This window comes from Lynx canadensis, chromosome C1 (assembly GCF_007474595.2).
Source record: "Lynx canadensis isolate LIC74 chromosome C1, mLynCan4.pri.v2, whole genome shotgun sequence".
Lineage (NCBI taxonomy): Eukaryota > Metazoa > Chordata > Mammalia > Carnivora > Felidae > Lynx > Lynx canadensis.
In genome coordinates this window covers 37,963,869-37,979,350 of record NC_044310.1, presented here as the reverse complement: position 1 = coordinate 37,979,350, position 15,482 = coordinate 37,963,869, and the positions used below count along the sequence as shown (strand labels likewise).

The following is a 15,482-nucleotide window of genomic DNA, read 5'->3' as shown; positions in this document are numbered from 1 at the left end:
TATATATATATATATATATACATTGTGTGTTTGTGTGTATACAATGTATTTATTCATTTGATGGACATTTGGGCTTTCTCCATAGTTAGGCTATTGCTGATAATGCTGCTATAAATGTTGTAGTGCATGTACCCTTTTGAATCTGTGTTGTTGTATCCTTTGGGTAAATAAATACTTAGAAGTGCAATTTTTGGATCATAGGGTAGGTCTATTTTTAGTTTTTTGAGGAAGCTCAACTCTGTTCTCCAGAGTGGCTACATCAGTTTGCACTACACCAGTGCAAATAGGGTTCCCCTTTTTCCGCATCCTTGCCAGCACCTGTTGTTTCTTGTGTTGTTAATTCTAGCCATTTTGAAAGGTGTAAGCTGGTATCTCATCATGGTTTTGATTTGTATTTCCCTGATGATGAGTTCTACCTGTTTTCTCCTGTAACGTTTTGATGGTTTCCTGTCTCACATTTAGGTCTTTCATCCATTTTGAATTTATTTTGTGTGGTGTAAGAAAGTGGCCCAGGTTCATTCTTCTGCACTTTGCTGTTCAGTTCTCCTAACACCATTTGTGGAAGAGACTGTCTTTTTTCCACTAGACATTCTTTGCTGCTTTGTCAAAGGTTAGTTGACCATATAGTTGGGGGTCCATTTCTGGATTTTCTATTCTGTTCCATTTGTCTAAGTGTCTGTGTTTGTGCTAGTACCATACTGTTTTGATGACTACAGCTTTGTAATATAGCTTGAAGCCTAGAACCATGATGCCTCTAGCTTTGCTTTACTTTTTCTGGATTGCTTTGGCTATTCAGGGTCTTCTGTGATTCCGTACAAATTTTAAGATTGTTTGTTCTAGCTCTGCAAAAATACTTGTGGTATTTTGATAGGGATTGTATTGAATATGTAGATTTCTTTGGATAATATAGACATTTTAACAATGTTTGTTCTTCTGATCCATGTGCATGGAATGCTTTTCCATTTCTTTAAGGCCTCTCAATTTCTTTCATAAGTGCTCTCTAGTTTTCGGAGTACAGATCTTTTACCTGTTTAGTTAGGTTTATTCCTAGGTATTTTATGTTTTTTGGTGCAATTGTAAATGGGATAGAGCCCTTGATTTCTTTTTCTGCTGCTTCATTATTGATGTATAAAAATGCAACAGATATCTGCATTGGTTTATTCCCTGCGACTTTGCTGAATTCATGTATCAGTTCTGGCAATTTATTGGTGGAGTCTTTCAGGTTTTTTTTTTTTTTTTTTTTTTTTAGTTTTATTTATTTTTAATTTTTAAAAATTTTTTAATGTTTATTTTTATTTATAAATTCCTAATGTCCCTCATCCATTTAGCCCACCCCCCCACAATCCCTCCAGCAGCCCTCTGTTCTCTGTATTTAAGAGTCTCATATGTTTTGTTCCCCTCCCTGCTTCTATATTATTTTTGCTTCCCTTCCCTTGTATTTATCTATTTTGTATCTTAAATTCCTCATATGAGTGAAGTCATATGATATTTGTCTTTCTCTGACTAATTTCACTTAGCATAATACCTTCTAGTTCCATCCACATAGTTGCAAATGGCAAGATTTCATTCTTTTTGATTGCCAAGTAATACTCCATTATATATATGTACCATACCACATCTTCTTTATCCATTCATCTGTCGATGGACATTTGAGCTCTTTCCATACTTTGGCTATTGTCAATAGCACTGCTATAAACATTGGGGTGCATGTTCCCCTTCAAAACAGCACACCTGTATCCCTTGGATAAATACCTAGTAGTGCAATTACTGGGTTGTAGGGTAGTTCTATTTTTAACTTTTTGAGGAACCTCCATACCGTTTTCCAGAGTGGCTGCACTAGTTTGCATTCCCACCAGCAGTGCAAAAGAGATCCTCTTTCTCTGCATCCTCGCCAACATCTGTTGTTGCCTGAGTTGTTAACGTTAGCCATTGTGACAGGTGTGAGGTGACACCTCATTGTGGTTTTCATTTGTATTTCTCTGATGATGAGTGATGTTGAGCATTTTTTCATGTGTCTGTTAGCCATTGGGACGTCTTCTTTGGAAAAGTGCCTGTTCATGTCTTTTGCCCATTTCTTCACTGGATTATTTATTTTTGGGGTGTTGAGTTTGATACGTTCTTTACAGATTTTGGATCCTAACCCTTTATTTGATATGTCATTTGCAAAGATCTTCTCCAGTTCTGTTGGTTGGCTTTTAGTTTTGCTGATTGTTTCCTTTGCTGTGCAGAAGCTTTTAATTTTGATGAGGTCCCAATAGTTCATTTTTGCTTGTGTTTCCCTTGCCTCCAGAGACGTGTTGAGTAAGAAGTTGCTGTGGCCAAGGTCAAAGAGGTTTTTGCCTGTTTTACCCTCTAGGATTTTCATGGCTTCCTGTCTTACATTTAGGTCTTTCTTCCATTTTGAGTTTATTTTTGTGTATGGTATAAGAAAGTGGTCCAGGTTCATTTTTCTGCATGTCGCTGTCCAGTTTTCCCAGGACCACTTGCTGAAGAGATTGTCTTTATTCCACTGGATAGTCTTTCCTGCTTTGTCAAAGATTAGTTGGCCATATGTTGTGGGTCCATTTCTGGGTTGTCTGCATATCTGTTCCATTGATATGCGTGTCTGTTTTTGTGCCAGTGCCATACTGTCTTGATAATTACAGCTTGAAGTCCAGGATTGTGATGCTTTGGTTTTCTTTTTCAAGATTACTTTGGCTATTCAGGGGCTTTTCTGGTCCCATGCAAATTTTAGGTTTGTTTGTTCTAGCTCTGTGAAGAATGCTGGTGTTATTTTGATAGGAATTGCTCAGGTTTCTACACAGAATATTATGTTTTCTTCAGATAGTGAAAATTTGACTTCTTCCTTGCCAATTTGGATGCTGTTCATTTCTTTTTGTTGTCTGATTGCTGAGGCTGAGACTTCAGTACTGTGTTAAATAGTAATCATGAGAGTGGACATCTTTGTCTCATTCCTCACTGTAGGGGAAAGGCTCTCCATATCATTTATTTTTGCTCTAATCTTTATTAGTTCCCTTCTTCTGCTGACTAGGGCTCTATTTGCTGTTCCTTTTCTAGCTCCTTTAGGTAAAAGGTTAGGTTGTATATTTGAGACCTTTCTTGCTTCTTGAGATAGGCCTAAATTGCAATATACTTCTCTCTTAGGACTGCCTTTGCTGTATTCCTAAGGTTTTGGACTGTCATGTTTTCATTTTTGTTTGCTTCCATATATTTCTTTATTTCTTCTTTAATTTCCTTGTTAACCTGTTCATTGTTTAATAAGATGTTCTTTAACCATCATGTATTTGAGGGCTTTCCAATTTTTTTCTTGTGGTAGATTTCAAGTTGCATAGTGTTATGATCTGAAAATATGCATGGTACGATCTCAATCTTTTTGTACTTGTTGAGGGCTGATTTCTGACCCAGAATGTGATCTATTCTGGAGAATGTTCCATGGGCACTAGAAAATAATATGTATTCTGCTTCTTTAGGATGGAATGTTCTTTATTTTTTTAAGTTTATTTATTTATTTTGAGAGAGACAGACAGAGAGAGTGAGAGAGAGAGAGAGAATATGAATGGGGGAGGGGTAGAGATGGTGAGAGAGAATCCCTGCTAGGAGCCTGCTAGGCTCCATGCTGTCAGCACCGAGCCTGATACAGGGCTTGATACCATGAACTATGAGATCATGGCCTGAGCTGAAATCAAGAGTCAGATGCTTAACTGACTGAGCCACCCACATGCCCCTAGGATGGAATGTTCCAAATATATGTTAAGTCTGTCTGGTCCAGTGTGCCATTCAAAGACATCATTTCCTTGTTGGTTTTCTGCTTAGGGGGAATATATATGTATGTATACACACACACACACACACATATATGGATCTTGTGTTTTTATCCATTCTGTTACCCTAGGTCTTTTGACTTAGAACTTTTACATTCAAAGTGATTATGGAAAGGTATGAATTTAGTGCCATTGTGTTACTTATAGAATTGGTGTTTCTGGTGGCATTCTCTGGTCTTCTCTTTTTTAATTTTTTTTTAATGTTTATTGATTTTTGAGACAGAGAGAGGCAGAGCATGAACGGGGGAAGTCAGAGAGAGAGGGAGACACAGAATCTGAAGCAGGCTCCAGGCTCTGAGCTGTCAACACAGAGCTCGACGTGGGGCTTGAACTCACAGACCATGATATCATGACCTGAGCCAAAGTAGGACACTTAACTGACTGAGCCACCCAGGCACCCCTGGTCTTTTCTTATCTTTGTTGCTTTTGGTCTTTTTCCTCCACTCAAAGAGTCCCCCTTAAAATTTCTTGCTGCATTGGTTTAGTGGTCACAAACCTCTTTAGTTTTTGTTTGTCTGGGAAACTCTTTATCTCTCCCTCTATTCTGAATGACAGCCTTGACGGATAAAGAATTTTTGGCTGCATATTTTTCCAATTCAGCACGTTGAATATATCCTGCCACCCCTTTCTGGCCTGCCAAATTTCTGTAGATAGATCTGCTGTGAACCTGATTTTTCTTCCCTTGTAGGTTATGGACTTTTTTCCCTTGCTCCTTTTGGGATTCTTTCCTTGTCTGTGTATTTTGTGAATTTGACTGTATGCCTTGGCAATGGTTGGCTTTTGTGGAATTTAATGGGAGTTCCCTGTGCTTTTTGGATTTTGATGTCTGTGTCTTTCCTCAGATTAGGGAAATCGTCAGCTATAATTTTTATGAATAAACCTTCTGCCACCTTTTCTCTCTCTTCATGTTCTGGGATTCCTTCTGTATGAATTTTGTCACATTTTACTAAGTTGCTGAATTCCCTGAGTATACCTTTGTGATCCATTACTTTTCTTTCCCTCTTTTCATCTTCATTATTTTCCATAATTTTACCTTCTATATTACTCTGCTCCTCTGCTTCGTCCATCCTCATTTTTATGGCCTTCATTTGGGTTTGCATCTTGGTTTTACCATTTTTTATTTTAGCCTGACTAGATTTTAGTTCTTTCATCTCTGCAGAAAGAGATTCTCTGGTGTCTTGTATGCTTTTTTCAAGCTCAGCTAGTATCCTCATAATCATTGTTTTACTTATTTATTATTCATTTATTTATTTCTCATAATCATTGTTTTAAATTCTAGTTCAGACATCTTACTTATATCTGTACTGATTAAATCCTGGCTGTGAGTTCTACTTCCTGTTCTTTCTTTTGGAGTGAATTTTTCTGTCTCATCATTTTGTCCAGAAAAGAATAGAAGAAAGAAAAAAAAAAAAACCAAGACAAAAAAACAAAAACCAAAACCAAAAAACTAGATCCGTGGTGTGTTTTGTTCTGCTTGTTAAAAGAATCTAGATCTTGGGGTGCCTGGGTGGCTCAGTTGGTTAAGTGTCTGACTTCAGTTCAGGTCACGATCTCACGGTCCATGGGTTAGGTTTGAGAGCCGCATCAGGCTCTGTGATGACAGCTCAGAGCCTGGAGCCTGCTTCGAATTTTGTGTCTCCCTCTCTCTTTGCCCTTCTCCCTCTCGTGCTCTGTCTCTCTCTCTCTCTCTCTCTCTCTCTCTCTCAAAAATAAATAAATATTTAAAAAAAAGAATCTAGATCCAAAAGTATAAGTAATATAAAATAGAATAGAATAGAGAAAATAGATAACAGAAAAAAGAACTTGAGAAAAACTAAGAAGATACTTGGGAAAATAAATAATAATAAAAAGGGATGAAAGTAAAAAGGAAGTTAGATCCCGTTTCCCCTAGAGCTGAAGCTTTGCAGCATTCTATGATCAATAGACTTGGTGTTGAGTTGTTTGTGCTAGTCTTCTGGGGGACCGACCTTCTGTGCTGATTTTCAGGCTGACTTGTTTCAGTGAAAATGGGCCGGGATGGGGTGAAAAGGAGGGGGTTGTGCTTTGTGTACGTGGCTCCATCCTCCACTAGGTGGCGCTGTTTTGCTTCAGTTCAGATGGACAGGATGCACAGCTCCCTAGCCCTGGAGCTGAAAGTTCACACCTCCCACTCTTCAACAAACCCTCACAGAAGAGTAGTCACCCCTCTTGTGTACCTGGTTTTCATGAGAACCATGCGTTCACCTGCCTGATCTGAGCTTTTTTATCTCAGGCACACGACTAAGTTTCAAAACTACACAAATTTTAGGGAATCCTGCACAGGGACCCAAGCTGTTCCCCTGGGGGAGCATCTTGCTATGCTTTTGCCCTTTGCCAGCCAGTGTGAGGAAAGCAGTCACAGACCCCGCAGTGGTTCAGAGTTTATGTCAAAACAGAGCAGAAAGCCAGCACCCTGCCTTAGCTCACTGCCCTCAGCCCGAGTCCCCACTCCTATGCTTGGGAACAGTGCAGCAGGTTGGCCTGACCCGTCTTTCTTGTGACCCAGCGGATCCTCAGACCATGCTGTCACTCCTGGGATTCTGCCCTGGTTTGCCACCTGAGCACCTTTAATCCAGGCACATCCCACATGGTGGTGGACTTCTAAAAGTTCAGATTTTGTACTCTGCTGCTTATAATACTTTGCAGTAGCCTCTGTAAGCAGGCTCCCTCACAGCCTCTGTACCCACAGCTATGTCTCCCCCAACTAAACTCTCTCCTTCCAGAAGGTGGTCATTTTTCTACCTGTAGATTTGCACTTTTTGTTCTCTCAGACCTCTGATTGATTTCTTGGGTGTTCAGAGTTATTCGATAACTTGCTTTATTTGAGGGACGAGACAAGCTGAAGGTCTCCCTGCTCGTCCACCACCTGAACTCCTTTCTCCACAAGCTTGTTTATAGAAGCCTTTTTTTATAACTGTCAAAACTTGGAAGCAACCAAGATGCTCCCTAGTAGATGAATGGATAAATAAAGTGTGGTATATCCAGACAATGAATATTATTCAACACTTAAAAGAAATGAGCTATCAGGGCACCTGGGTAGCTCAGTTGGTTAAGTGTCCCATTCTTGATTTCGGCTCAGGTCATGATCTCACAGTGTGTGAGTTTGAGCCCTGCATTGGACTCTGTGCTGAGATCACGGAACCTGCTTGGGATTGTCTCCTTCTCTCGCTGTGCCACCTCCCCCACCCCGATCAAAAAAATAAATAAATAAACATTTAAGAAAAAGAAATGAGCTATCAAGCCATCAGTAACATGAAGGACCCTGAAATGCGTGTTACTGAGTGAAAGAAGCCAATGGGAAAAACCTGAACGCTATATGATTCTAACTACATGACATTCTGGAAAAGGCAAAACTGGAGACAATGAAAAGATCAGTGGTTGCTTGTGGAGGCAAATTGAAGTGGAACAGAGAGATGAATAGGCAAGAGCACAGAGGAAAATCAGGGAAGTGAAAATACTATGGGTGATACTATAACGATGGAATATGTCATTATACATTTGTCCAAACCCACAGAGTATACATCACCAAGACTGAACCCTAAGGTAAACTATGGACTTTGGGTGATTATGATGAAACTATGGGGGTTTATCCTTGGTAAAAAAAAAAAAAAAAAAACCAAAACAAAAACGTGCCATTCCTGTGAGTGAGGTTGATAGTAGGGAGGCTGTGCATGTGTGGGGACAGAGATATATGGGAAATCTCTGTACTTCCCTCTCTAGTTTTGTTGTAAACCTAAAACTGCTCTAAAAAAATAAAATTAAAAAAAAATCAGAAAAACTCCAGAGAGGTTGAAGGGTTAATCTCCACTATAGAATAGTAAAGCCCTAAGAGACATGGCAACCAAAATATATATATACATATATATATGTATATATATATACACACACACACACATATATACATATGTATACATACATATATATACATACATATGTATATGTATACATATGTATACATATGTACATGTATATATATATTTTCACACACAGTATACTAAGATATAAACGTATATGTAGTCTACCTGGCAATTACTTTGACTTTTAGAGACTTATGATTAGAGTAACTAATTTTTATTATTAATTTGTCTAAGGAAATTTTTCTTTAAACTTTCAGATGATACTGCATTGTTTGAGTTGATTCAACTAGTTCCACCAGGTACTGTATTATATTTTGATAAGGTAATTGATGTGCAAACCCATTTAAAAGAATGCTTCTTAAAAATACCATCTTTTCCCCTCCTTCCCAAATTAAGAGCAATGTTGAGTTTCTAGTATTGGTCCATAAATGTAAAATGTCAATAGATGAAAATAATATATTCAGAAAGATTGACATAAATAGTATTTGAACATATTGTTCTAAGATTGAATAAATAGTAATAATGGAAAATGGAAAATTACATGCTATCATTCTAGCATATTTGGGGACATTCATAAAAACTGACTTCTGAGTTTTTGTGATTTTTCCCAAACTCTATTTTTTTGTTGATAAAGTAATTATCCTTTTTTTGTGTGTTGACTGTTACTAGGAATGGAGGGGAATAAAACCTTAACTGTTTAGTAAATACTACAAATCTCTGGGATAGGTAGAATTAAAATATGGAGACTGGCTTGATTTTTGTTATTTACTTCTATGATTATAGGAAAAATCTACCTTAAATAATTATTTTATGTGAAAAATGGAGAACTATATGTTATTGAAAATTAGTAATCTTAAAGATTTTGAATATTACATATATACATAATTCAGGTAACCATAAATTCTAGAGAATGTCTACATTTTTTTCCAACATGTACCGTAATGTCTTATAATGTCAGGTAGAAAGGAATGGAAGGTAGAAAAAATTTGTGGAGATAGTAATTAAGTTTCAGGTTTGTATAAATGTCATACCAACTTGATAGGTTTACAAGGACTTTTTTTCTCTAGAAACATGTAGGTACTCATAACATTTACATGAACATCTCCCTTCTATAAAGGGAAAGGAGAATGTCATTATGTACTACATTTCTGAATAAGGAATCCATTTAACATAACTTGCTTTAAATTTTCCTTTCATAGGAAAACAAACAAACATGACATGAAGCAGATACTTCAGTAAAGCATCAGGCACTATATATTTTTGTACCTCATGATTTTGCTTCTGAATAGAATATTTTGTTATAGTTTGAGTCATAGTATATCTTTTTTGTAGTGGGTGAAACACTGTCTACATATGATGAAAATACACGAGATTTCATGTTCCCGGGTCCAAACCAAATTTCTGGACACCATGATTCAAACCGCCAGGTTACCATGAGGAGGATTTCTGGCCTTCGAGTAAGTGCTTACTATTTTCGGAATCAATTTGTGATATGGGATCACTGTTAAAAGCACCATATAGCCTTTAATACCTGAAATGTGAAGAGCTGATTCAAAGTTTAATTTGGTTCAAAACATAATTTTTAATGAAATTATGATGTTATTTTAAACATAAATCTGAATGAAAATGATATAACAGAACCTATGCATCTTTCATCTAGAATTAACAAGTGTTATTTTGCCTTGTATTATTCAGATTTCTCTTTTTTCCTTCTGCCACCTGCGTCCTGCCTCCCACATTCCCTATCTCTCTTTTCTCTTTTCTTTATTATTCCCTCAGAAGAATGACCAATAAACATTTGAAAAGGTGCTGAATCTCATCAGCATATGGGGAAATCCAAATGAAAAAAACCATATGATTTCATTTTTGTAGCCATAAGATTGGTAAAATTTAATAAAATCTGACACTATCAGAAGTGTGAAAACTACCACAGTTCAGAATCATCTAATAAAGGCAAAGATTCTCATAGCCTGTTGCCTTCTAGGTGTGTACCTGGGGGATGTATTCTGTCTGGTATACTAAGAGATTTTCTAGGGGTGTTCACTGATAGCATGGTTCATAATAGTGAAAAATTGCAATAATTTAAATGTTCATTAGTAGGAGTTTGGATAGATTGTTGTATGTTCATGTCATGGAAATATATATTCATATAACTAAATGTGAAAGCTACAATGTGATAGCCAATTCTTCCATCCTTTCCTCCAACTCCGTTCAACTTTTGTTGGGTGATTTACACATATTTTTATCCCTGAAAATGTCTTCCACTTAGAGAAGCTGAGAGAAGACCCTGTTATTTCAAAGAAGAAAAAAGCAAAAGATGTATAGGTTCAAATAATTTGGGCAAACATTTTTTTACTAATTTTATAAAATGTTTAAGTTGTTTGAGTAAGGGAAATGGGGTGATATATGAGCCAATATGGTGAATTAAATAGTTTTCCCTGTAGGTCTAGATTTATGATATGCTCTGTCCTTGGAAATAGCAACTTCAGCTTGCTGGAAGTGTAAAAGTTGACTAGTAAATCTATGAATATATACTTCCTTTGAGATATTTTCAGTGTCAGTTAGCTATCTTCTATTATAAAAACCTTCAAAGAGTGTTTCAGCAAATGTATGGAAGCCTGCAATGAAAAAAAAAATCTGATTTTAACATTATGGTGTTTTGAGGGCACCTGGGTGGCTCAGTTGGTTAAACATCTGACTTCAGCTCAGGTCATTATCTCATGGTTGGTGAGTTCAAGCCCCATGTCAGGCTCTGTGCTGACAGCATGCAGTCTGGAGCCTGCCTCAGATTCTGTCTCCCTCTCTCTCTGCCCCTCCCCTATGCATGCTCTGTCTTTCTCTCTCTCAAAGGCAAATAAACATTTAAAAAAATTATGGTGTTTTGAAAGAAATTTAAAAGGCTATATTATACCAAATTGACAATATAAACATAAAAGTATGGACCGTTAATAGGTATCTTCTTCATTTGCTTTGGGTTACTTTTACATACATTCAGATGTTGGATTACTAAGACAAAAAATACATACACACACACACATATATATATATATATATATATATATATATATATATACACACACATACATATAATTACTTCTGGTAATGGTGGTGTGAAGAGGTTGACTATTCCTCTCTCCATACAAAATAAGTATAAAACTGGACAAAATTGTCATAAGCACCAGTTTTAGGACACTGAAAACTGGCAATTAAGACAGATTAAGCCTGTTTAAGGTTATAAGCAAGTGTTGAATCACTGTATTGTACACCTGAAACTAATATTACACTGTATGTTAACTAACTGGAATTAAAAAAAAAAAGACAGATTAAGTGTTTATACTTAAATAATGGCTAAAGATTTGGATAAAAACGGCAGGAACATGTGGCCTTCTTGCCTGAGACAGCTTCCATACCCTGCTTGGCCAGTGAGAAATTGTAACTTCACCAGTCCTGGCGTTGGGCAGAAAAATCAACAGCTCTGCTGCCGGAGGGGTCGGAATCAGGTTTGGGCAGTAAGACTGTGATATTGTAATTTTTAAAAAATATTTATTTATTTTTAATTTACATCCAAGTCAGCATATAGTGCAATAATGATTTCAGGAGTAGATTCTAGTAATTCCTCCCTATGTATAACACCCAGTGCTCTTCCCAATAAGTGTCCTCCATAATGCCCCTTACCCATTTAGCACATTGCCCCTCCAAACCCCTCCAGTAACCCTCTGTTTGTTCTCCATATTTAAGAGTCTCTTATGTTTTGTCCCTCTCCTTGCTTTTATATTATTTTTGCTTCCCTTCCCTTATGTTCATCTGTTTTGTATTTTAAATTCCTCATATGAGTGAAGTCATATGATATTTGTCTTTCTCTGACTTATTTCGCTTAGCATAATACCCTCTAGTTCCATCCACATAGTTGCAAATGGCAAGATTTCATTCTTTTTGATTGCTGAGTAATACTCCATTGTATATATACATACCACATCTTCTTCTTTTTTTTTTTTTATAACACATCTTCTTTATCCATTCATCTGTCGATGGACATTTGGGCTCTTTCCATATTTTGGCTATTGTCAATAGCGCTGCTATAAACATTGGGGTACATGTGCCCCTTCGAAACAGCACACCTGTATCCCTTGGATAAATACCTAGTAGTGCAGTTGCTGGGTCGTAGGGTAGTTCTATTTTTAACTTTTTGAGGAACCTCCATACCGTTTTCCAGAGTGGCTGCACTAGTTTGCATTCCCACTGGCAGTGCAAAAGAGATCCTCTTTCTCCGCATCCTCGCCAGCATCTGTTGTTGCCTGAGTTGTTAATTTTAGCTATTCTAACTGGTATGAGGTGATACCTCATTGTGGTTTTAATTTGTATTTCCCTGACGATGAGTGATGTTGAGTATTTTTTCATGTGTCAGTTGGCCACCTGGATGTCTTCTTTGGAAAAGTGTCTATTCTTGTCTTTTGCCCATTTCTTCACTGGATTATTTAATTTTGGGGTGTTGAGTTTGATACGTTCTTTATAGATATTGGATACTAACCCTTTATCTGAAATGTCATTTGCAAATATCTTCTCCCATTCTGTTGGTTGCCTTTTAGTTTTGTGGTTGTTTCCTTCACTGTCCAGATGATGGTCCCAATAGTTCATTTTTTGTTTTTGTTTCCCTTGCTTCTGGAGACATGTCAAGTAAGAAGTTTCTATGGACGAGGTCAGACAGGTTGTTAACCTACTTTCTCCTCTAGAATTTTGATGGCTTCCTGTCTTACGTTTAGGTCTTTCATCTATTTTGAGTTTATTTTTGTATGGTGTAAGAAAGTGGTCCAAGTTCATTTTTCTGCATGTTGCTGTACAGTTTTCACAACACCACTTGCTAAAGAGACTGTCTTTATTCCATTGGATATTCTTTCCTGTTTTGTGAAAGATTAGTTGGCCATACATTTGTGGGTCCATTTCTGGGTTCTCTATTCTGTTTCATTGATCTAAGAAATATATATTTGGTTTTATCCTTTTTCTGGCACAGAACTTCCAAAACCCTTGGAATTTTCTAAGTGGTAGGAGCAATAAAGGTGTTTTACTTGTTTTGTTATGTTTTTGAGGTAACTTTTGAAAGGCCCCTAGATAGCCTAAGGATGAGGGTTAATTGCCAGGGAGAACAAACATGTGTTAGAGGGTTGGAACTTTCAGCACCCTGGCCTGTGGGGAGGGTATATGAGGCTGGAGATTGCATTAAAACACCAATGGCCAGTAATTAATCAATTGTGGATATAGTACTGAAGCCTCCACAAAAACCCATAGGGGTTTGGTTTAGAGAGCTCTTAGGTGAACGTCTGAGGCAGGTGCTGCGAGAGTTGTGTGCCTAGAGAGGGCATGGGAGCTCCATGTCCCTTCCCTCCTACTTTGCTCTATGAATCTCTTCCATCTGGATGTTCAGCTGTATCCTTTATCATATTCATTTATAATAAATTGGTAAACAGTAAACTATTTTCCTGGGTTTTGTGAGCCTCTCTAGCCAATTAATTGAACCAGGGGAGAAGGGCATGGAGACCTCCAAATTATAGCTGATTGGTCAGAAACACAGGCGACAACCTAGAGTTGGGATGACATCTGAAGTGGGGTGGGTACAGTCTCGTAGGACTGATCCTTAACCTGTGGGATCTGATACTATCCCCATGTAGTGTTAGAACTGAGTTAAATTATAGGACCCCTATCTGGAGTCACAGAGAATTGCTTGCTGATGTTGGAAAACCCACACATGGGAATTGGTGTCAGAATCCTAAGGGCAAACAGTGTGTCTTCACCAACTAAATGTGGTGGATTTGGATGCAAATGGATGAAGAAACCACATAGTTTTGATAGGCCGAAGGCTGTTCCAGTTAGATTGAGCAGCCATCTGCCAGAAGGTTCACAGAAGTAAGGGAGCAATTTCACAGAGAAGTAAGGGAGGGCTGAGGTCAGCTCTCCACTCATTCCTGGCTGACTGTGAAACTATGCATATGCAAACGAGAGACAGTGTGAGCCCAGCAAAAAGTGAAACTCAGTAAAACTACAGATCTGGCTGTGTCTTTGAATGTATTCCCCAAGCCACACACAGATAATCAACAGAGTGGAACCCTTACAGGTTCATAGGATGACCACTAAGCTATGTATATACAGGTGAGACCCCTAGAATGAATGGAAGAATCAAAAGATACATGGTATGTGTATAAACTGAACAGCAAAACGGCAGATATAAATCTAGTCGTATCCAGTGTTTTTAAATGTGAATGGATAAAACACTCCAATCAGTAGTTTGTTGTCCTGGCAGACAACAGTGTACCCTTCCTCAGAATTCTTATGACATCTGTCTGAGTCTTAGGCTGTCTTCCTGAACCCATTGCTGTGGCAAGAATTCAATCACATCTGAGATTAAATCCTGGCACTCTCACAGACTACCTGACTAAATTTGAGCAAAGCACTATAATATTAAGATATCATAAGGCTGTTGGGTGGATTAATGAAACCTTGTAAATGGTTGTAGCAGTACCTGGCACAGAGAACACTCAATAAATGTTAGTGATATGATGATGGCTGTGGAGATCATGACAGTGGTGATGATGATGATAGTCTCCTTTAGACTGTGAACTCCATAGAAACAGGATCTGTGGCTTTCTCTTCTTTAAATTTAAGTGTTCACACAGTACTTTGCATGGAATAGGTACTCAAATGCCTCTTGATTGAATTGAATGAATGAATTACATCTTATAGACATCATAGAGGAACTGACATTTGAGATGGAGTGATGATTAATTTTAGGCATCAACTTGGTTAGGTTATGGTGCCCAGTTGTTTCGTCAAACTCTAGTCTAGATGTTACTGTGAAAGTATTTTGTAGATGTAATTAATGTTTACAAACAGTTGACTTTAAGTATAGGAGATTACCATTGACAATGTAGGTGGATCTCATCCAATTAGTTGAAGGCCTGAAGAGCAAAACCTAAGGTTTCCCAAACAATAAGGGATTCTGCCTCAAAACTATAATGTAGAGATACAACCTAAATTTTACCTGGCTAGCTTGCATACAGATTTCACACACAAGACTGTGATATCAACTTTTGTCTGAGTTGCTAGCCTCTGGATTGCCCTCTGGATTTTGGACTTGCCACTCTCATAATTGCATGAGCCAATTCCTTAAAATAAATCTTGCGCGCTCTCTCTCTCTTTCTCTCCCTCCCTCTCCTATTAGTTCTGTTTTCCCAGAGAACCCCAACACAATGGTTTTGAATGCTCAGTGAAAATAATGGCTAAAACACTGAGTATTTACTATGTGACCAGCAATATATGGGGAAGGGTAAAGTGATAAGTTGCAGTCCAGGCTATGGTAGTTATAAAATACATCCACAAATGATTTGATACTTCTCTCTTCCAAAGGTGGAGCTAATTCTACAGACTATACTTAGTGACTCTAACAGATAAAATGTGGTGAAGTGACAGTATTGGACCTTGGAGACCAGGTCTTTAAATGCATTGTGGCTTTCTTCTTGCACTCACCCTTGTATCGCTTACTTTGGGCTAAGCCAACTGCCATGTGTGAAGATACTCAAGCAACTGTACAGAGAGGGCAGAAGCTGGGAAGGCTTTGCTAGAATGTTTGTAAAAGCTTGAAAGGTCTTGAAGAAACTGTCAGATGCGTGTTTGCAGAAAGTAAGGTAAATGTTATTGGAATTAGGGTTAAAAGGAATCTTTATTGGGGCATCTGGGTGGCTCAGTTGGCTAAGCATCTGACTTTGGCTCAGGTCATTATCTCACCGTTCTTGAGTTT

At 37.8% G+C, this 15,482-nt stretch overlaps 1 protein-coding gene across 2 annotated transcripts in view; it reads left to right on the top strand.

Moving 5' to 3' along the window:
* Positions 1-15,482, top strand: part of SPATA6 (spermatogenesis associated 6) — a 144,536-nt gene that overhangs the window by 43,037 nt on the left and 86,017 nt on the right. For both annotated transcript variants that reach the window (XM_030326743.1, XM_030326742.1), the window contains exons 4-5: positions 7,954-7,995; positions 9,029-9,153. In XM_030326743.1, the coding sequence (XP_030182603.1) occupies positions 7,954-7,995; positions 9,029-9,153 (167 nt within the window). The remainder of the gene's footprint in view (positions 1-7,953; positions 7,996-9,028; positions 9,154-15,482) is intronic.